Genomic DNA, 21225 nt, shown 5'->3' on the forward strand with positions numbered 1-21225 from the left:
GAAATTTCTAGAATTTTCAAGAAATTGGTTTGAGACTTAAATAAATTAATTGTTATATTTAACAAAAAATATTTTTGAGTTATTTTGCGTCAACAATAGTAAACGAGGGAATGTTAAATTGCCATAAAATAATATTCTTATACAAAAGTAATTAAATAATTTCAAGAAAACTAGGAACTTTGGCCGCAGGTTGGCACCACAATCTATACAAGTTCGGTTGCATCACTGCTTCTTTCTCATTTGTGCGTGCACGTTGACAAGAACTTGTCAAAAATGTCGTAAGTAAAATTTTAATTTTTTGAAATAATCCTGATATAATTTACCCCAACTTTACTTGAATAATGATTATCTAACACACTTTATTCATAATTCGTTCATATTTTTAATTTTTTGCTAGGTCGAAGGTGTCTCGTGATACTTTGTATGAATGCGTGAATGGCGTTCTGGAGCACTCAAAGCAGAAGAAAAGGAATTTCCTCGAAACGGTGGAGCTTCAAATCGGACTGAAAAATTATGATCCCCAAAAAGACAAACGTTTCAGTGGCACCGTCAAGTATGTACACCTGAATGAACTGTTTATAGGTTAACTCATTTTGTAAACGGTTCATATATCAGGGAGCTGGAGTTATCTCTGGCGGACCTGTACCCAGGGTCTTAAAATAACTGGGTAGATATTTGTCTTTTTTGGACATTATCGCTATAGTTTAGATTGAATTTGTGGTGAGTCACAATCACTTGCAAGGAGATCATTTTTGGAACTTCGTGTCCTGACTAGTACTTACTGTGTTTTTTTTTGCCCCTAGATTGAAGCACATCCCGCGCCCCAAAATGCAGGTGTGCATGTTGGGAGATCAACAGCATTGTGATGAAGCTAAAGCTAATAATGTTCCATACATGGATGTCGAAGCCTTAAAGAAGCTCAACAAGAATAAGAAGCTCGTGAAAAAGCTGGCCAAAAAATACGACGCATTTTTGGCATCGGAAGCTCTCATTAAGCAAATCCCACGTTTGTTAGGTCCAGGTCTTAACAAAGCTGGTAAATTCCCTGGATTGCTCTCACATCAAGAATCAATGGTCCAGAAAATCGACGAAGTCAAAGCCACTATCAAATTCCAAATGAAAAAGGTAAGAAACTTGAAAATGTTGCATCATTAAGCCAACAAATTAACATTTCTTATTGTCATTTTGTATGGAATAATGGTGCTAAATAATGTGCAATTATAACTACCACTTTTACGCATGTAATTGTGGCTTTAATGTTGCAAACATTTGTTTAATAAGGATTTTTGTGTGAATGGTGATGCTAAAAATAACAATTTCAGGTCTTGTGTTTGTCTGTAGCGGTTGGTCATGTTGACATGACCTCTGACGAACTCGTCCAAAACGTTCATCTCGCCATCAATTTCTTGGTGTCTTTGTTGAAGAAACATTGGCAAAATGTTAGGTCTCTACACGTCAAATCGTCCATGGGACCACCTCAAAGATTGTATTAATTTTTGTGACATACCTGAATTGGTGAAAAATAAAAAAAAAGTAAAGAATCAAATTGTTTTATTTCTTTCCAAATAGTTTGAAATTTCCATGTTGAAAATACGATTGAAAGGTGCAGAAGTATAAATGGTTGCATAATGTAAGTTTTTATGCACAGATTTAACAATTAAAATTGTTTATTTAAAAATAGCCGCAAAGAATGACTAACGTGAAATCACTTAACGTAAGGTTAATTATTGCAATACAATAATCTAAATGGAAAAGTAAAAACAAATAATAAATCTTAATTTACGACATAAAAATAGTTTTAGTGCCTATTTTGTTTTGCGCCGTTTATGGCTGCATAGAATTAATATTATGTAATGTAGCTGTTGCTACCACGGTTGATGCAACAGATGTTTTCCTAAGTTGAAGTTGAAAAATGTTTATAAAATTTTTCCCTCCGGCGAGTTTCCCTGGTCCATTATGATAAAAGCCGATATCTCGAAAACCCGGGGGAAATAACGAAAACAGAGATTATGTATAATTTTCTATAAATAGCGCGCATATATCTCTAAGGGAGCTTATCGTCCCACAGTGCCTTAAACAGCCGTAGTCTTTAATTCCGCCAGTACACGTTTTCCAAATACCGCTTAATTAACGTCATGTACTTAATAAAAAATTCGCTCATCCCAATTCAAAGATAATAGTCAATATCGACATTTTATCATTTTCAGTAAGCCAGCAAATTGTGTGTGCTTAGTGCCTATCATCCAATTGTTCTTCAAACGTAATCTCGCTATCTCAAAAAGTTATAAATTTCGAGTACCTATACACGTAACAAATCCAGAGTGTAGCAAAATAAAATGTTAACTCTATAAAATTTATTCATTACTCATACGTGTGGTGCTGAACGGTCGTGTTGATAAAGGCATCCTGTTTAACACTGCGAATATATATTTAAGCTGATGTGACAGAAAACTTAATAAAAAAAAAATGAATGTGGTGTGGGTGTTACTGCTTGTGGTGCCGAGTATTTACGGAAAATTGACAAAAATCGAGAAGCAAAACGGTCACAACCATGAAACAAACGAAATTCAAAATAATTTGTCCGAAAATGATATTTTTGTGAAACAAGAACTAACTTCGTGGCCTGGAAACGGAGAAATAGCTTCAACAACTGAAGCACCCTCATCCAACGAAGTTTCTTCAACCCAAACTGAAATGTCTTCAGCTACTTCACCAATATTATTTACAGAAACGGCTTGTGCTAACAGTAAGTCATTTGTTGGATAATAAGGAATTTTGCATTCCAAGGAAATTTTTCGGTGTCTATATAATACAGATAAAATTAAGAACCAATCAATAAGTAATGCGATAACAATGGGTCCAAATGATTTTATCAGCATTCAACTTTAGACAAACAAAAACAATTTCCCTAAGCTACTATTTTTGCGTACAATAAGCAAAATATTTGCTCCTGAAGTAGATATGTAATTTTAAAGTAAATATAGCACTAATCCTTTCGCAACATCTTTGTTAAGAAACCCAAAGTTGTTTTATATGTTATCTAAGATTACGAGCTTCTCTTTACTCAGTAGGAATAAAAAGATTAAAACTGGTTATTGTATGTCAAAATATCCCTTTTTCTAAAAACTATCATCAGCTATTTAACTAAATCTGGCAGTATTTCAAAAACTAATAGCTTGTTGATAAATATTCTTCCCAAAAAATCGAATTTTCAATTCACTTTAGAACTTAAAAAATTATACATATTTTATTACTTTTGGTTGATCTGTTGAGTCCCAAAATAATTTACTGTTTTGGTATAAATAAAGGGAGTCGTAAGATAATGAGTGTTAAAAGGAAAACGGAAACAGAACATTTTGATAACAATAAATACATTAAATCATTACGTAAACACATTTACCAAATACATTTTTTTTAGTTGAAATGTTCTAAACCAATAATAATCATTTCCTTAGTTTGTAATTACTTTCTACTTACTAGTAACACCAAAATCACCTTATAAAATAGATTTTAGAATCAATATTGCTTTTTCAGTTCCTATGGTTAACATTTTAAACGTTAACTCAACTACTTCTGAAATAACATTTCAATGGGAACCCCCGGAAAGAACAGATTGTTTCGACAAATATATTATTTACCTCGATAACGAAGTTCACAACGAAACCACTGAAACCGAGTATACATTCAGAAATTTAAAACCTTGTACTGAATATACTGTCGGTATTGCAACTTTTATAAACAACACTTCGGGAAATAAAACAGAACAAACAGTGACAACAAAAACAGAGAGTAAGTTTCCCCAAAATGTGCAACGAAATGTGGAAAAATTTAAATTTCTAGTTCCTAAGGTGAATTTTACAATAAATGCAACAAGTTTTGAAGTATTTTTGGAATGGGAACCCCCGGAAAATACCCAATGTGTTGACAAATACGTAATTTACCTCGACAATAATTTTTACGAAACCACCGAAAATAACTACACTTTCGAACATTTAACAGCTTGCAATGAATACAAAGTCGCAGTTGCGGCCTCTCATGATGATACACTGGGACAACTTACAAACGACAGTTTTAACACAATTGCCCCTAATCGTAAGTGAAGTACAAATAAAAACAAATTAAAACTTATTCCCTTTTATGAAGCGTTTGGTTACGAAGTTGGGGACTTGAAAGTTGAACAAGTCTCTGAAAATGTTTTAAATCTAACATGGCAAGCACCTGAAGACAAAGTCGTTCAATGTGTAACCGCCTATTATATAGTATGGTGGCCCCAAGGCAGCACGGCTAAAACACAAGAGAAGAAAACCAACGAAACGTATTTAGAGTTATCTCCGGTTGTGGGATGTATGAAATATGAAATAAATGTAAAACCCTTAATTGGAGAAAATCAACAAGGGAATGTCAAAGCGGCCGAATTCCAGGCTCAAGCCTACCGTAGGTGTTTTTTCAACAAATAAAACACATCTTAGAATTGCTTTTTAGCAAATAATCCTCCGACTATTGTCATCGGTTCATTATCCAGCAGTAAAACACAAATACACATTACGTGGGAAACTGACAACAAATCGACAAATATGTGTAATGTGACTGCACTAGTGGTAACTTGCATTGCACCGGAAGACTCAAACGAAAACAGTTCTTGGATAATCCGGGATGCGCAAAGTGTGAAAGAAGTCACCGAACAAAGGCCTAATAACCGATATTCAATGACAATCGATGATTTGTCACCTTTTACGAATTATTCCTGTTCGGGAGTTGTCACAAACACAGGTGGAAATTCCTCTGAAACCCCATTTGAAGCTACTACAGATGAAGACGGTATTTTATTTTGTTTTCTAATATGTTTCGATTACTGAAATAATTACAGTTCCCTCGGCTCCCCAGTCACTCACAATACAAGATGTAAAGTCTCGACAATTTACAGTCGAATGGAGGCAACCGGAAAAAATCCCCGGAATCATGACTTTGTATGGATTAAAAATTATTAATCTGGGACCTCTTTATACGATTGTTAATAAAGAATGTGCATTTAATATCACTGATTATTTCTTTGACCTCGGCGTGGGAAACACTAGTCTTGTTTTTGAAGAAGCGTTGCCTTATTTTAAATATAATATTTCGGTCTATGGGGTTGATGGAGCCGGAAATGGGACGGAAACAAGTGCAAACGCCGCTACAATTGCCACAGGTAAGTGTAAAAATTGACAAGCGGCACCCGAGTTGTATACGAATTTTTTACCATGTTAAAAGAAATCTGATAATTTTTGTTTGAAACAAACACGGATTTTCAAAAATTTTAAGTTTTAAAAATGGCATTCGCAATGAAAATAAATATTAATACAGAATTTCGAGCTTCAAACACAGATTTTAAATCCAATTCCTACTTTGGCAAAATGGAATTTCTAAATTTTGAATTTCAATAATAGTAACTAAACTTTCGAATCTATATCTAACTTAAAACTTTTGGAGAAAGCAGATTTGGATTCCAAATTTCTGATTAAAATCGGTAGTAAACTCGGAATTTAGTGGTTCAAAGTCTCAATCGCTATTTTTGAAAATACAATTACAAGATTCCAAAATGAGATTGGAAGTCGGACAAAGTAAAATATAAATTTCGGATTTGTGAATCAAAATTTTCAATTGACACCGGAATTTTGAGTGTTAATACAAAAAGTCAGAAAATTGGAAACTATTTTGTTTATAATAATTTCTATGAAGTTGTACTAATTAAAATAAAAAATACAGGGTGTGACAGAACTTGCGCCCCAGAGAAAAATTTCGAGTAAAATACCAGGAACATGGAAAAAATGTTTAAAAAATTCTATCTGTCGAAAATGTTTGACATTTGACATTTTTTATGTCTATTTAATGATACTGATGATGTTGTATGTTTTTTTTTATAATTATTTAGTAAAGGTACAAAAATTTTACCAATAAAAACCACAAATAACATTAAGCAGACTTACAATTTAGGATACAGCTTCTTTGTTTTTCCTCTTTTAATCGCCTGTAGCAAAAAAACTTGGAAAATTATTTTTCCAACAGAAATAAATAGAATCAAAGTGCAAAATTTAAACTCTCATAACTTCGAAATTTTTATAAATATTTTTTTTTAACATTTTTTTACTTGTTCGTGGTATCTTACCTTACCTTACCTCTGGGGCGCAGCCCTGTATGTATTAAGCTCAAAAACAGAGAGTTTTCTTAGTTTACTCAGTTCCAACAAATACCAATTTTTAGAGCCGGATCAAGTTGAAAACGCGGAGACTTTAGCTCCGGAATATTCTCAAAATGAAACTTATTCCGGCTCTGTGATTGTCAAATTCGAACCTCCATGCAACACAAATGGACCTTTCAAACATTACGAAATAAACTACATTGGAAAAAGAAATGGTTTCAACCCTGAAGAAAAGACAATTGAAACTAATGAAACAAACGTAACAATTCCACTAAAACCTGAACGCGAATATTCAGTTGTAATTAAAGTTGTGACTGAAAATTTTACTTCAGGACCGGTTTCAGTTCCGGCGTTTCATTCGCAAGCTGGTGGTATGTTGTTAAATAAAAAATAATAATTGCGTAAAAATAATTTTTTGCAGTACCAGTGATTAATGAAAATGTGGATTTGAAAGCACCGAGTCCTGAACAAGAAAAGGCATATTTCGCGTTTAAAAAAGAAAATTTTAATAACATAAACGGCGAGATTTTTGCATACACTTTGATACTTTTGACGGAAGCACAAGAAGGGGGTTACGGATTTTGGGATGGGACAAACGATACGTGGCCTGAAGTACCAAAAAATGGCATTCAGTTAACCCCAAACTTCTGGAACCCTTTCAGCGGTAATTTTCAATAATTTTTATATTTGAAAAAAAATCGCACGATTTCAGACGGTGTAAACTCAACAAATTTTACAATCGGCGACGGAAGTTGTGAAGATTATTATTGTAACAAAATCCTAAATGACGATACAAAATACTGGTTGATTCTGAGAGGCCTAACAAGAGCGGGTTATAAGGACAGTTCATTATTACCTTTTAAAACAGGTAATGTAAACTGTGTTATCACATTATCTTATCTCATATGCAGGAAAATTGAATTTTTTACAATGCCAGTTCAATTTCAGATGTGATGGAAGAATTGGATTTGGCCCTCATTCTTGGCTTAACATTCGGTATTTTGCTTTTACTAATCTTAATAATTTTCTTGGTAATTCTGTGGAGACGAAATCGGAGAAGGTAAGCACATGATCCTTGATAAATTAGCGTTAAAATAAATTTCAGTTCGATACCAAAAGAAGAACAACGAATTTCGACAACAACCCCTGAACCCCTCTCCTGTCAAAAATACGTGGCTTTTTACACACATCTCAAAGAAAATCCCCACATCCTCAAGCAACAATTCACCGAATTGGGTTTACAAAGTAAAGAAGTGGCGGCACAAATTTCTTACGCTGTTCTCGCCGAAAACAGGCGTAAAAATAGATACACAAATATTCTGCCTTGTATGTCGTAAAAACGCACATGAAACGGTTATTCTCACTCTGTTTTTCAGTCGACGAAACACGTGTTAAATTAAATATAGACGAAGATGATGAAATTAGTTCGGATTACATCAACGCGTCGTACATAAAGGTTTAAAAAATATAACTATCATTATGTACTAATAAATATTTTTAGGGCTATTCTGGTAAATTGGAATACATTGCCACTCAAGGGCCCCTTGAATCAACAACCCGCGACTTTTGGAAAATGGTTCTACAGGAAAACGTTTCAATAATCGTGATGGTCTCACAATTCGTCGAACAAAGTAAAGTCAGTGTGTTTCTCGATTAAAAATTTTAAATAATCGAAAAAATTCTAGGAAAAATGTTACCATTATTTTCCCAGTAATCATGAAAGTGTCACATTCGGGGAATCACTAGAAGTCAGATGTTGTACAGAATTGCATTTCGGTACTTACTGTATACGAACTTTACAAGTTCGAAGAGGCACAGAGCAGCGACATGTGATACATATGCAATTTTTGGAATGGCCAGATTTTGGCGTTCCGTTAGGGACAGATAATATGCTAGAATTTTGTAGACAATTGAGGGAAAAAGCAAGAAGTGAAGGAGGTGTAATTGTTGTGCACTGCAGGTAATTATGAAAGTTTTATTTTGTAAAAAATTGTATAAAAATACTAGAGGAACTCTCTGATTAAAATAAGTTTTGGCAATAAGTTATCGGCGGGAATTAATTCTAACTTAAGTAAAACAAATTAAAAATAATACTATATGTTCACAGCGCTGGCGTTGGTAGGACAGGGACGTTGATAGCTTTAGACATACTTCTTCAGACCATTGATGATCACAGAGACATTAATATCTATAAGACTGTTCTTGACCTAAGAAAACAAAGAGCAAATATGGTACAAACAGAAGTAAGTAATTTTTGTTTGAAAAAACAAAATCCTCTACATTTTTTTTAGAAACAATACGTGTTTATCCATACTTGTGTTAATGATTATTTGGAAACACCCATGACTCAATCAACCGGTAACAAAAACATTTTATTTAATTCAACTTTAATTCTCATATCCAATTCCAGATTCGTCAAAAGAACGGATATATGAAAACATGGACATAATAAAATATTCATTAAAGAAAAATCTAATTGAGACTGAGGTCGAAAGTGCCTTATAACTAAATTTAGTTCAATTGTATTGTACTTAATTGTTTTATTGGAAAGCTGTGATCTATAAATAAATAAGTTTTGTATACCTGATTTTTCCTCACTCCTGTTTCATCATGGCATGGTGTGTTGGATGCATCCAGGGTGTCATATTGACATTCGGGGGTGGCATTGTATGTGGGGGTGGCATTCTGTGGTTGAGCATCATTGGCATGTTGTGGTGTGATATGTGCATGCTTGGCATCATGTGATTATCATGTTGAGGCATCTGAATCACTATATGGTTGTTTATTGGGGGCTGTTGTGGAGGTAGGTTATTGTGAGAAACTGGATTAATTGGTTCACTTGGTTGGCAGTACTGTTGAGGTGGCTTGACAACTTTTTTGGCCTTGTTACTACCTAAATTTTCCTTCTTTGGGTCTCTCTTAACAGGTGGTGTTTTTTCAACTAGGACAGACTTGTTCCCGTTTTTCTCATAACAGAAACCCATATCAAACAGTAGTCTTCGTAGTGTCATCAACGAAAAGTTTGGTAATTGGGGGTCACCGTTTACTTGTTTCAAAATCGTGTTTAACGATGGCACGATATTTTTGTATTTAAGTTCGTAAACTATATTTCTTATGGCTTGTCGTACAGTACTGTCGTATTTAATGTCTCTACTATTTATATTGATGTTTCTCCTAATTTTCGTAGTTGATGGCACTTTGAAACCTTCAGCACTTGCCTCTTCTTTGCGAAATTGAAAAATGCTTTTTTCACTACACCCTGTGGCTTTTGAAGTCCGTCGGACGATCTCAGTTACACACTTATCGGGGAATTGAATTCGGAAATATTTGAACACGTTTAAAATGATTGTTTTTTCTTTGCAGGAATAAGACATTCCTTGTTTCATTTTCTTGATCTCGAGTTGGGCCATTTTTGACATAACCTCTTACTCTCACTTATTCAGAAGAACAATAAATTAAAACCTATTAATTAAAAAGCAATAAATAGGCTGTCTTCAGTAAACACAGCTCGAGTTTTACACATTTTGGATTAGTTTGTTGACACTAAACAAACCGATCGACATGTGTCAACTTTTTCAGTTTTTTTATGATTTCAATTTTTGAAAGCCCAACAACCCGAAAACGATTGCGCCCGAATTTGACTGATGTATAATTGGTTGCATAACGTACTTACATCTTGAGTTATTTTTCTCAAATAGCTCTTATAACAGTTTGTAGGACTACCTAACAAACTATTAAAATTTGATTTTATTTCTGCATTAAAGGTAATTAATTCAACTCTCCGTGAGCGTACATTCTAGAAAATTAACATTTGACTTTTTTAAATATAACGCAACCGAAATTTTCTGACATGTTTTTTGGACCGAAAAAAAGTTTTAATACTTCTAATCAGATGCCTTCAACAACATTATTAAAATGTAATAAAACTAATAATGTGCTAAAATTTTATTTTTTCGATTGCAAACTGGGCGATTCACTGCCCCGCGTTTCACGTACAATGGTATAATTCGCAAAACAACAACGTTTAACACCCTCATCTCTAGACCTACTCTTAAATTCACAACAACAAGTACAAAAACATTCTTTCACAGACGCAACAGCTTGATCTTTTTCACCCTGTAGTCTCTTCTCATCGTCACTATCTGGAACTTCCATAACTGCCCTGCTTGTATTCCCCCCAACTGAACTCTTTGACTTTTGCAAATTATTTGCCCTTGACTGAAATTCCCTGGTACTGATGAGTACTTTAAGACTGGCAGAGGGTGATTGGGACGGTGATGATGTCGGTGTGGTGTGATCATGGACAAATTGTTGTCTAGGAAAAGGAAAAAATATTAGGGTTGGAAAAGGGAATTAAAGAGAGGGATATTTGGAACTTTCACTATCTCTAGTTCTACGAAATCGCTCATTTGCAATTTCGCGTCTCAATTGTTTGTTTTGTTGAGCGTACTCTAAGGCTTTTTCTTGAAACATATCTAACTGTTCGGAAGTTGTAACACTAGACAAAAAATTAAAAAAATTGGTACAATTAAATAAGATGTTACTTACAATTTTTCCTTCAGTTCTTGCACTTGCATTTTCAAATTTTGCACTTCTTCCTGAAGATCCCGGTTCAGTATTCTCAATTCGGTCGTTTCGTGCTTCGCATCGTGTAAATCTCTTTCAACAGATTCCACATTATGTCTGTCTCGCGTGACTGTATGTTGTAAAAATTCACGTTCGTTTCTTAACTGATCAACATTTCGATCTATTTGCATTCTTTGATCGTCTCTATCCCGCAATTGTCTCTTCAGTCGTGCATTTTCTGATTCCAATTTCAACGAGAAGTCCCTCATGTTTTGCAACTCTTCGTCGGCTTTGTCAAATTGGTTCATACACTGTCTGAGTTGAATCTCCAAACTTGCAATTTGACTTGTCAAATCAGCAATTTGTTTCTCATAACTTTGTATGATGGAATCTTTATTGTCCAATTTACGTTCCAAATCAGCAGCATGATCTAACGCGACCGAGAGTTGTACTCTACTTTGAGTGGCTTCGGTTTCTAAAGTGTGATTGTTAGTTTCTAAAATATTAGCTTCATGACTGAGTGACCTAAACTGATCCAACAACTCGTTCCTTTCAATTTCCTTAAAAACGAACAATCAAATCGACGTATTAAACTAATCAAATATTTACTTTATTAGAGATAAGATCTTCCGTTCTTTTAACTTCAGCAACGTAATGTTGAAGTTGGGTTTTCAAATCATCGACTTGTCTTTTGTACAATTCTAATTCCTTCCGTGCATCTCTGCAGTCACAAGTGACCGAACCTAAATCGTCTTGAAGTCTGCGGTTCTCTTGAATCGCACTGTCTTTAATTTTTCTCATGGTGTCAAGTTCTTGTTTCAGTGTCGCCAATTCGGTTTCTAAACTGTGAATTTCATGCTTTTGATTCGCATTCTCGTCGTTGGATGAGCTGAAAAATTGTGTGAAAATGAAATCTCGGTATGTGCAGGTCGAAGGTGATCGCAAAAACTTATAGACTTTCACTGATCGGAAGTTTTAATAAACAAAAAACGTCATGAGAACTTAATTTAATTGCATAATTGCGCGTTTCTAAATTAGGAAAGAATTTCGGCAAAAACTAGCAATAGTAAGGCGCACAATATCAAATTAGGCGTCTATTCACTTGAGTTTCTAGACCGAGGAGAGTTTCACGTTGTCTTAGGATTTTCCAATTGTCAATAGTTATTAACATTACAAAACGAGCCGACCCAAGGTTTATGTGTTAAACTGAAACGTGTCCGAATTATTAAAAAAACTTAATTATAAATTCAAGAAGAGACAATTTTTACGCAATGGACTAATACTATGTAGTGGAATTTTAAGTAGAAGTAAAAAAGCTGAGCGGAGCAAGTTTTATGACTCTTGTTACGAAACGAAATTCCCGAAGTCGAATGCACTTTGTTAATTGAGAATACAAACATGCCTAAAACTCAATTTATGTGTGAATGTTTCAGCACAGAGTTTGTTTTACATCATCTAAATAATACCTGTATAATTAGCACCGATCTCCGTAGAAGAAATTCTTGTCGTTATCTAATTATCTATTATTCAACTTGATTGTGGCAATGACAATAACATTTGCACACTTGTTAACAATCAAAAATAATGTTCCTAATGATGATTTAACACGAAACTTCTAGCTACATTGTCTAAAATTTCAACAATAACGCGAAAGTTTAAACATCTGTTTGTATTAATCGATAGTTTTATTAAATTAGGTAAATTTATTGGCGAATTAAATGAAAGTCGTAACTGGGTGCTTTCAATGAATAAATCACGAAATTGTACACGTGGGCATAAGTCGAATTTTTACGGAAAAAAACACTTTCCAAAATATTTCACCTTGTCACTTGAACTTTGCATCAAAATTTAGTAATTATAGTGGCGAAGGTCGATAGAGTAGCGAAGCAAATATCTATGATAAACAGATGAATCTAATTATGCAAAATGCATAAAACGGAAGAAAAAAGTAAACGGTTTTTGTGGATTTTAAGAGGAAGAAAAGTCGCACTTTCTGTTAATTAATTAATTTGATACTCACAGTTGGATATTTTTTTATATACAGGGACATTTTTTAACTATGAGCTATGTTCAAGCCCTATGTTATATCTTCATTTTTAACCGTGAAGTATTTAATATTCTATCTCCCTGTAATTTTTTTGTTTGTCTTCATTTAAGTAAACCAAATTTTTATTTTGCTGCTCTTAAATATTGTAGACAAACTACTTAGACTATCATTAATTGAGAGTAATAGATTGATCTGTGTTTTTTAAACTGAACATAGGGCTATGTTCAGAGTTAAAAAAATGTCCCTGTATAAAACACCCCAAACCATCTTTTTAAAATTCAGCATCTATTCAATAAACTGTGTTACCTTGTTTCACGAAATGTTTCATATCAAGATTTTTCCCAAAAATATAAAAAAAGCAATCACTTTTAAATAAAAATATTTGGCAAGTCAAAATCATAGTTTTTTCTTAAAGCATTAGAAATATGAAATATGATCTATTATCCTGTCTAATTTCATTAAATTATTAATAAAAGCTATTAACCTTCATTAACGATCGCGCGCCCTTTCTCCAAATCACCTTATCTAAATTTAATCTAAAATTATAATAAAAAAAATGTATTTGAACAATAACAATTCTCCTTGAGCAATATGGCTTGAAACCGTATGGAAAAATGCAGATTAGAACCAATTACAATAGATGCAACGCAAGAAATGTTGCCTTAAAATAGATGTATTTTGCTTATTTAGTAGTCAAGAAACAAAAGCATTGGCTAATAATTCACTCGGTTAAAATCCTCATTTATATATTTAGCACACACTTTTGCTTAATCGTATCTTGCAACAATGCCCCAATACGGCTTTGTTATTTTAAATAATGGAGACCAAAGATTGCAACGATTTCTTAACTTGATGACACATTTCATACCGAGAAAAAATAGTTTTTGGATGATTTTTTTTAGTTTCGCCCTCAACGGTTACGTAAAAACCGCAAATCGATTAGATAAGACCTTCTGATTACCGATAAATCGGTTTCACTTTCGTTGGTTGTTCTTGTTGCAGCGAAAGAGACCTCGATGACCCGGTCAAGTGAAAGCAAAAAGCGTTCGGTTGAACTTTACCAAGCGCCAGTGACATTGAAAATCTTCAAGTCAAGCAACTGGATATTACACCCTCATGGGGGAGACATGAGGTGGGGCTGCGGCCTTGCGAAATCTTGATGGGAGATCGCGCTCTTCGAGACCAACAATGGATCAGTTCTTCATGGGCAATGGTCGCGGCGGATGCTCCGACCAGAATGGGTGAGGAGGTGTGTGAACGTTAACGACCAAAATGGCATATCATATCGCAGTAAGTTAATTAATTGTTAATTAAAACGAAAAAATTAACGGCAGAGTAATAACAATAATTTTATTCAAATACAAGTTTTCTTCATTAAAATTAATTAAATTTTATTATTTATTTAAGTGGAAATGCGCACTTCCCTTGACTTTCCATAACTCAAGCGAGGAATTTCCAAAACCGCAACTCTGTATTCGAAAATTAAATTAAATTACAATAAAAGAAATTTCGTGATGATTAATTTCCGAATGAAAATACCGTGGGTTTGAACGCCTCTGCCCCTTGATAAGCCCATTGTCTAGTGAAAGTTTCACTTTTATTCGCTCAATTTTTTTCTTCACCACCATTGTCTATATGAGATTCAATAAAATTATCCATTTATATAACGATTTTGGTTCCGACTCGAGCACACTCCTTTACACATGAATTGTTACACAAGAGATATACACATAATTAACGCGTTATATAAGTGAAAAAACGCCGCTTTGTGTCATGGGAAAATCATTTTCTTAACTTATTTCTTGCAGACGTTGATACTTTTGGGATTAAATGCAGCACTGGGGGCTGTTTTGCCGCCCCCATGGGCAAATCCCAAACTGAATCCTTGTGCGACCCAACCCGGTGGATGGCAATTACTGTATTGGCCCCCTGATGGCAAGTGCTACAAGATATTTAAGGTAGGTGAGAAGTGACCTTCCGCAAATGTCGAGAAATTAAATCGGAGATAAAGGTTACGGACGAAAGAATGTACAATTATGTAATGATAGCATCACGACCTTCGTGTGCGTGGGTCTAGAACTATGAGAACTTTGGTAATAAACTAGATTGTTTTCTTATCAGAAATGCCGTGGTTCGAATAGTCATTGCTCAATTGAAATGATTTATTATTGATTGCTGAATTGCGATTGTTAATAACTGGAACATTGCCGCCCTAATTCAATAGTTGAGGCAAGGAATTGACTTTCTCCTGTTTTAATTACCCTAAGACGTATTTGATTTGACAAATCGAGCCTTTTATTTATCGTAAAATTCAAAAATTAAAATAATAATTGTCTTATTATGAACTTACAAAAAACGTCTTCCGTACTATATTTGCATATTTCGTGGCTGAGGCGAATTCAAAAAACAATTAAAAAATCAAAAAAGTGAGTCGTTTGGATTTAAAATAAGTAGAACAAATACATTTCATCTTATAAAATATTCTTTAAAAATAGTCGTAAAGCTCTTAACAGGTTAATTTAACGCGATTTGTAGTTTTAATCAGAAAATGAAATAAAACTTATACAGGTGCGCCAGAACTCGCGCCCCAGAAGAAAAATTGCCATGTAAGGTAAAAAGATACCAGGAACATGAAAAAAAAAATTAAAAAAGTATCTGTAAAAATTTCGAAGTTATGAAAGTTTAAATTTTGCACTTTGACTCTATTTATTTCTGTTGGAAAAATTGAACAAAAACACGATAAGCCCGTCACACCAAACTTTTATTAAAATGTAAATAAAAGTTTGGTGTGACGGGCTTATCGTGTTTTTGTTCATCGTTTCCATACCAAGAAGATCCAAGAAGAATAAGTTGGAAAAATAATTTTCCAAGTTTTTTTGCTGCAGGCTATCCTAAGAGTAAATAATTATAAAAAAACATATGCAAAATCATCAGTATCATTAAATAGATATAAAAAATGTAAAATGTCAAAAAATAAATGTTTAAATTTTTTGACAGATAGATTTTTTTCTCTGGGGCGCAAGTTCTGACACCCTGTATAGAGAGGTCAATCTTTTTAATTTCTTTTTTTTTAATTAAAGTACTTGCAATTGTTTTTTGACAACTTTTGAGTTAGAATTTGCACGATGACATATCATTTAAAAAAATAAAAACTCTACAATTTTATTATTAATAGTAAATTTCAAAGGTTATTTTTTTTTAATTCAAATTTGTAACTTCCAATTAATAAATCAGAAGTGCCGGAAGCATAAATAGCTACCTTTTCATAAACCGTTTCTCTTGTTCAAAATTTACAAAAATGTATTTGGAATTTCGAGTATGTATGTACCAATTGGTTTTAAAAATAAAACTTTCACATTTCAAAACAAGATTTTTGAGTTTGAAAGTTGCAATTAGAACAAAAATGGTATCTTCTTCTTTCATCAAATTCGTTATAAATATGTGAATTTTAAAGTGAATTGAAAATAAACTTTTGTTTTTGTTTGCGTGCAGGTCGGATAAATTAATAACTAAACTAATACATGTATTTTATAGTTTCAGTTTTTTTTTTTTATTTTTAAAGAAAACATCGTTTTGCCACTGTTACTTATTATTTTATTAGACTTCAAAATAATATTTTAATTTTTATCCCCTTAGATAACATTTTTTCAGTTTTAATTAAATCTTTTTTTTATGTCACATTTTTTAATTTAATTTTTCTGTTTTAAAATTTGTTATTTATTTATATTTTAGACTGGATACCCATGCTCCGAAGACATGGAGCTAAGTCCTTCTCCCACAAAATCCGGCGAACAAAAATTTTCCGCAGAATGTCGCTGCCCTCCAATGAAAGCCCAATCTGCACGTGATGGTAAATGTTACGACTTGTATTCGAGAGGACCGTGCGAAAAAGGTTTCTACTTTGCACCAGACACCAAATACAACGACGACAAGTAAGCAAAAAATTCCGTAATCCGATACCGTAATCAATTTTTTATAATTCTGTCTTTGAGCGAGGAGAATTTCTTTTAAATAATTCAATTACAAAAAAATTGTTTATTTTTACCACATCTGTTTTAATAAAAAACCGCGACTTTTTTCCAGCTCTAAACGCCTTTGGGGCGTCTGCACCCAAACGCACTCCTGTCCCGGCCCCAACGAGATCTTCTGGCCTCGCGACGGCCGCTGCTACCACAAACTGACCAAAGGCCCTTGTCCTAAAGGCCAACTTCTCACCACCGACCCCGACCGAATCCCCCAATGCCGTTGCAACAAACACCGCGAACTCCGCGACTACCGCTACTCCGACAACCAGTGCTACCAACATTTCACTCGTGGCCCATGTCGCGAAAAGGGCCATCTTTTCCTCCCCGACCGCACCTGCGGCTGCCACAGCTTCCTCCCCCACTTCCATGACAACACTCATCTGTGTTACGAAATCGGAACTATCGGCCCTTGCAACTCCGGTGAAAACTACCAACTGCATCCGGAAACCCGGCGCGGGACTTGTCAGTGCAAGAGCGGATATGTCCGATATGCGAACACCTCGTCGTGTTACCGGCCCTTCACACAAGGGCCGTGCGCGCTTGGGGAGTTTCTTATAAATTCGACGACGTGTATTGCTCAACCGTGCCCTAGAGGACACTTGTATTTCCTCTCGCAGGATAAGTGTTACAGGATAGGGACGCGAGGGCCATGTCGGAAGGGCCGAATCGTGACGTTTGATTTCGATACAAGGCCTTCTTTAGATGGAATTTCGTATAACGGAGTGTGTAGTTGTGAAAAAGATGTTTATGATAACAATTGTGACGAAGAAGAAATCACTGAATGTAATAAAAGTGATGGTATGGTGTGGTACCGGAAACGCTGCTATAAACTCTACACGCAAGGGCCGTGTCCTAAAGGTGCGTGGATGGCGCCCAAAAGGTACAAAAAACAGGAATTATGGGACAGTGCGGGAGGGAATGAAGGGATTTGTGAGTGCGTCCCCGGGTATACTAGGACGATAAGGACGTTGAGGAATGTAACCGAAATGGCGTGTATGCCACCGACTGTGATTTTAGCCGATTATTTAAATCGGAATTTTTCAGTAGCGCAGATTGTAACTTTGTAATTTATACGATTTTTACTTTTGTAATAAAAACTAAAACTTACCCTAGCTTCCTCTTCATTTCATTCACAGCCGATTCGAGTGAAGTAATTGTTTTTTCGCGGGATTTTAGCTCGTGTTCCATCATTGCAAGTTTTTCAGTTTTGTCATCTAGGGCCACCTAAATAATCAAATTACAAAACATTTTTTTCTCAACTCTCACAACAATAATTTGTAAAACAAAAAACTGAACTTAAGACCGCTCATTTTTTTCTAAATTTTCATAAAAATTAAACTTACGAGCAATTCATCTTTCTCTTGGTCTATTTGTGCCAACTGAGTTTTCATTATCTGAATATCATTTTTCAACAAATCCACCTCTTTGCTGACTGTTCCTCTATCTTGTTCCCTCCTTTTCAAATGTTCTAAGGCACTGGCGAGTTCCGTTTCCGTTTGAACTAATTTGCTTTGAGTGTCTGATAATGAGCGATCAGTTTGTTCGTGTAAAGTCCTAAATAAAGAAAATTATACAAAAGTTCAAATTTTAATAAAAAAAATACTTTAATTGATTGTACAACGCCCTCTGTTGATTAAGTTCGTTTTGTGCGGTTCGTAATTGATTCTTTAGAGTTTCGCATTGTTCTTCAAGAGTATCAATTGTTGATCTTCTTGTTCCATGATTTTGAATCAACTCTCGACGTTCTTGTTCCAATCTATGAATTTGTTCTTCAGAATCCAAAAGACGTTTTTTCAGTCTTTCCACTTCGTTAATTTGACCTTCTGATACATTTTTCAATTTGGATCTAAAGATATCTCTTTCTTCTTCAAGTCTTTCAAGATCGGAACGCAAAAGATCGCGCTCACGTTCAGTGCGTTTACAAGTAGCCTAAAATTTTTATTTTATGATTAATATTAATTAATAAAAAAATTACTCACTTTGAGACAAGGACCGTCGGTGCTTGTGTCAGGTAGATCTCTCACACTTTCTAGTTTTGAAATCAAATCAAACTTTTCTTTTGATAACATTCTGTTCTTATGTTCTAAGAGAGCTAAAGCCTGTTCTTGTTCCGACAGTTTTTGAACAAGCTCAGAATTCTACAATCAAATTCTTATCATCTTCAACCACAGAAACAAGTTGTATACCTTATCAATTCTACCACTACTACCTGGTCTACTGGGCACATTTTTCATTTGCTCTAATATTTTGTGGTACTCCCTCATGTAATAATCTTTCTCTGACTTTAAATTATCAATACAGCGAGCAGCCTGTAAAATCTGTATTAAAAAAATAGCAAACAATTTAAAACAATTACTTGTTGTTCCTTATATTCCAATTCCTTGTCTAACAGTTCTTTGATATGTTTTGATGAAGAACAAGAATCGCAATGACAATTGCAACACCTACCGGTCCCAGGAGACCCATCTTTGGGTGTATTTGTGGGTACCTGAAGTGATGGTCGAACGGGAGAACCACTTTTTGATGGTTTTTTAGGAGGTTTTTTCTTAGGTTTGGGTTTAGCCCGACTTGGGGACACGTCAGATAAGATACGAGGGCCATCCTGAATTAATTCAAATAAATTTATAGTAATCAAATAATTTAACTAGAACCTCAGTGCGTGTTTTTGGGTCCACTAACGATTCCAATTCAGCGATTCTTTTCTTTTGTTCAGCTGAAAAGCGATTTAACCTGTCAATTTCCATATTCAAGTCGTGCTCTGTAATTAATAAAATTAAAAAACAATATAAAAAAACTCAAATAACAACCAATTATCGTGAAATTGTTAATTTTATCCGTCAGTCGTTTTTTTTCCTCCAAGGACGTTTCTAAAACGGTTTGTAAATGTTTTTTCTCTCCTGTTATAGCATCCAACTTTTCATTTAATTCTTTTTTGTTTTGTTTAAGTTGATTGTTTTCTCTTTCTAAAGTTTGAATTTGAATAAGACTTTCTTGCATCCTGTCCTGTAAACTTTAAACAAATGTTTAGAAAAGGTTGTGACAAAAAATTAAAAGTACCGATTAACTTTCTCTGCGTTGTTTTTAACGGTATTGTTACATTCTGCTTCGACTGCTAATGCTAAATGATCAATGTCTTTCATTTCTTTTTCCAACAATTTGTTCCTTTCTGCTAAATGTAAACAACGTTTCATTGCTTCGTGTTGTTTAGCAAGAGCGTCTACAACCACAAAAATTGCATTTTTTAAATTAAAACATTTTTTTTTACCTTTTAGACGATTTTCTAGAATGTGTTTTTCCTGTAAAACTTTGTTCAGTTGATCTTGTATATTACCACCCCCATGCAATTCCTTATTAGCACAAGTGCAATTACAAGAACAATCTTTTTGTATTGCTTGAATTGGCCTTCCACCTTCCAAGAGACCATTTAATCGCTTTATTTCTTTATCTCTATTATTTAGCTGTGATTGTAGAACCTCATTAGCTTCAATTAATTGCAAATTATGTTCCTTCAACTTCTTTATATCTTTACTTAAATTAGCAATTTTTTGGTCTGCTAAAGCCATGGCGCTATTTAGCTCAAAATTTTTTGCTTTTCTAGTCGACTTCTGTCCAATTAACGCAGTAGTTGAGGCACTTTTCAACCCAGGTTTGGATTTTTGTTTCGGATTTAAAAGAATTTCCCCACAATTTACAATTTCCACTTCCAACTGTTTTATTTTACTTTTTAACTTTTCCCGTTCAGTAGTACAATCAATATTGTCTTGTTTTAACAATTCCAAACGCCTTTTTAAATCTGAAATTAGTCCGTAATTTACGAATTCAAAGCAAGAACCTTTACCCCTTTGAATTTTTTCATTTTCTTCCCTTTCACGTAAAAACTGTTGATGCAATTCGTTGCATTCTTTCACTAATCTCGCATTATCGCATTTATACGGTTCTGCACCTAACTGAAGATTGTCTCTTTCCTTACAAACACAAAAATTCAGTTATGCCAAAAATAAATTGTCAGATTTGTGACAATACCTCGATTGCATTTTGAGCTATTTTCATGTACTTTTGTAGACTTTGGGTGGTTGTTTTTAAATCACCGACCAGTTTTTCAATTAGAGGGACGGACTCGTGAGAAAATGTTAGGTAATAACCCAACTCGTCTAGTTCTCCTCTTAGTTTTTTGGCTTTCATTTCCATCTTAGCAAAATAATAAAAACACAAAACTACATAATTAAAATAATACTTATAAATAGATATTGTTCGAGATTTACAACTTTAAAATTTTTACATAACCTAAAAAAACATTATACATCAACAAACACAAAAAAGACGTTTAAAATTTTAAAAGTGTTGCCACACGCAAAACGTCAAAGTTACTAAAAAAATTAAATAATGGAGGAAAGATATCAAATCGTAAT

General features: G+C 34.1%; 5 protein-coding genes across 7 annotated transcripts; 3 read left to right on the forward strand and 2 right to left on the reverse strand.

Moving 5' to 3' along the window:
* Nucleotides 1–155: 155 nt before the first annotated feature.
* LOC123004725 (60S ribosomal protein L10a) lies at nt 156–1541 on the forward strand. The gene is made up of 4 exons (XM_044398127.1): nt 156–278; nt 398–553; nt 804–1125; nt 1323–1541. Exons 1-4 carry the CDS (start codon nt 274–276, stop codon nt 1491–1493), a joined length of 654 nt encoding a protein of 217 aa, XP_044254062.1. The 5' UTR covers nt 156–273; the 3' UTR covers nt 1494–1541.
* Nucleotides 1542–2088: 547 nt separating this feature from the next.
* LOC123004712 (receptor-type tyrosine-protein phosphatase H-like) lies at nt 2089–8760 on the forward strand. Of its 2 annotated transcripts, XM_044398105.1 has the most exons (17): nt 2089–2746; nt 3535–3789; nt 3841–4092; nt 4144–4434; nt 4483–4818; nt 4868–5188; nt 6241–6549; nt 6600–6842; nt 6891–7046; nt 7127–7238; nt 7284–7504; nt 7555–7634; nt 7680–7814; nt 7864–8138; nt 8286–8421; nt 8470–8536; nt 8589–8760. In XM_044398105.1, the coding sequence occupies exons 1-17, from the start codon at nt 2467–2469 to the stop codon at nt 8681–8683; spliced, it is 3564 nt and encodes a 1187-aa protein (XP_044254040.1). In that variant the 5' UTR covers nt 2089–2466; the 3' UTR covers nt 8684–8760. The 2 variants fall into 2 exon arrangements, with proteins under 2 accessions (XP_044254040.1, XP_044254041.1); XM_044398106.1 differs by lacking the exons at nt 8286–8421; nt 8470–8536; nt 8589–8760 and having other exon boundaries at nt 7680–7809; nt 7864–8034.
* On the reverse strand, nt 8140–9757 carry LOC123004713. The gene is made up of 2 exons (XM_044398107.1): nt 8762–9757; nt 8140–8385 (listed from the first exon to the last, which is right to left on the reverse strand). The coding sequence occupies exon 1, from the start codon at nt 9595–9597 to the stop codon at nt 8773–8775; it is 825 nt and encodes a 274-aa protein (XP_044254042.1). The 5' UTR covers nt 9598–9757; the 3' UTR covers nt 8140–8385; nt 8762–8772.
* Nucleotides 9758–10108: 351 nt separating this feature from the next.
* Nucleotides 10109–21137, reverse strand: LOC123004595 (centrosomal protein of 135 kDa). 2 transcript variants are annotated; one of them, XM_044397912.1, is made up of 15 exons: nt 20840–21137; nt 20655–20781; nt 20082–20609; nt 19874–20033; nt 19624–19826; nt 19468–19574; nt 19173–19418; nt 19003–19125; nt 18796–18954; nt 18420–18745; nt 18160–18370; nt 17925–18040; nt 11354–11633; nt 10727–11304; nt 10109–10493 (listed from the first exon to the last, which is right to left on the reverse strand). In XM_044397912.1, exons 1-15 carry the CDS (start codon nt 21002–21004, stop codon nt 10124–10126), a joined length of 3699 nt encoding a protein of 1232 aa, XP_044253847.1. In that variant the 5' UTR covers nt 21005–21137; the 3' UTR covers nt 10109–10123. The 2 variants fall into 2 exon arrangements, with proteins under 2 accessions (XP_044253847.1, XP_044253848.1); XM_044397913.1 differs by having other exon boundaries at nt 10350–10676.
* LOC123004596 lies at nt 13967–17923 on the forward strand. The gene is made up of 4 exons (XM_044397914.1): nt 13967–14081; nt 14600–14749; nt 16524–16723; nt 16875–17923. Exons 1-4 carry the CDS (start codon nt 14064–14066, stop codon nt 17881–17883), a joined length of 1377 nt encoding a protein of 458 aa, XP_044253849.1. The 5' UTR covers nt 13967–14063; the 3' UTR covers nt 17884–17923.
* Nucleotides 21138–21225: the final 88 nt, after the last annotated feature.

Source organism: Tribolium madens, unplaced genomic scaffold (assembly GCF_015345945.1).
Source record: "Tribolium madens isolate multiple individuals breed KSU strain unplaced genomic scaffold, Tmad_KSU_1.1 Scaffold_20;HRSCAF=117;Tcas5.2_LG4, whole genome shotgun sequence".
NCBI classification, from domain to species: domain Eukaryota; kingdom Metazoa; phylum Arthropoda; class Insecta; order Coleoptera; family Tenebrionidae; genus Tribolium; species Tribolium madens.

Coding starts and splice junctions, on each gene's coding strand:
- LOC123004596 (XM_044397914.1), top strand. Junction 14,750..16,523: donor AGTGCTACAAGATATTTAAG/GTAGGTGAGAAG, acceptor TTTATATTTTAG/ACTGGATACCCATGCTCCGA. Junction 16,724..16,874: donor ACCAAATACAACGACGACAA/GTAAGCAAAAAA, acceptor ACTTTTTTCCAG/CTCTAAACGCCTTTGGGGCG.
- LOC123004712 (XM_044398105.1), top strand. CDS start 2,467: ATGAATGTGGTGTGGGTGTTACTGCTTGTGGTGCCGAGTATTTACGGA. Junction 2,747..3,534: donor AGAAACGGCTTGTGCTAACA/GTAAGTCATTTG, acceptor TTGCTTTTTCAG/TTCCTATGGTTAACATTTTA. Junction 6,843..6,890: donor CTTCTGGAACCCTTTCAGCG/GTAATTTTCAAT, acceptor GCACGATTTCAG/ACGGTGTAAACTCAACAAAT.
- LOC123004713 (XM_044398107.1), bottom strand. CDS start 9,597: ATGTCAAAAATGGCCCAACTCGAGATCAAGAAAATGAAACAAGGAATG.
- LOC123004725 (XM_044398127.1), top strand. Junction 554..803: donor CGTTTCAGTGGCACCGTCAA/GTATGTACACCT, acceptor TTTTGCCCCTAG/ATTGAAGCACATCCCGCGCC. Junction 1,126..1,322: donor TCAAATTCCAAATGAAAAAG/GTAAGAAACTTG, acceptor TAACAATTTCAG/GTCTTGTGTTTGTCTGTAGC.
- LOC123004595 (XM_044397912.1), bottom strand. CDS start 21,004: ATGGAAATGAAAGCCAAAAAACTAAGAGGAGAACTAGACGAGTTGGGT. Junction 19,575..19,623: donor TAACAATTTCACGATAATTG/GTTGTTATTTGA, acceptor TATTAATTACAG/AGCACGACTTGAATATGGAA. Junction 19,126..19,172: donor TGGAATATAAGGAACAACAA/GTAATTGTTTTA, acceptor CAGATTTTACAG/GCTGCTCGCTGTATTGATAA.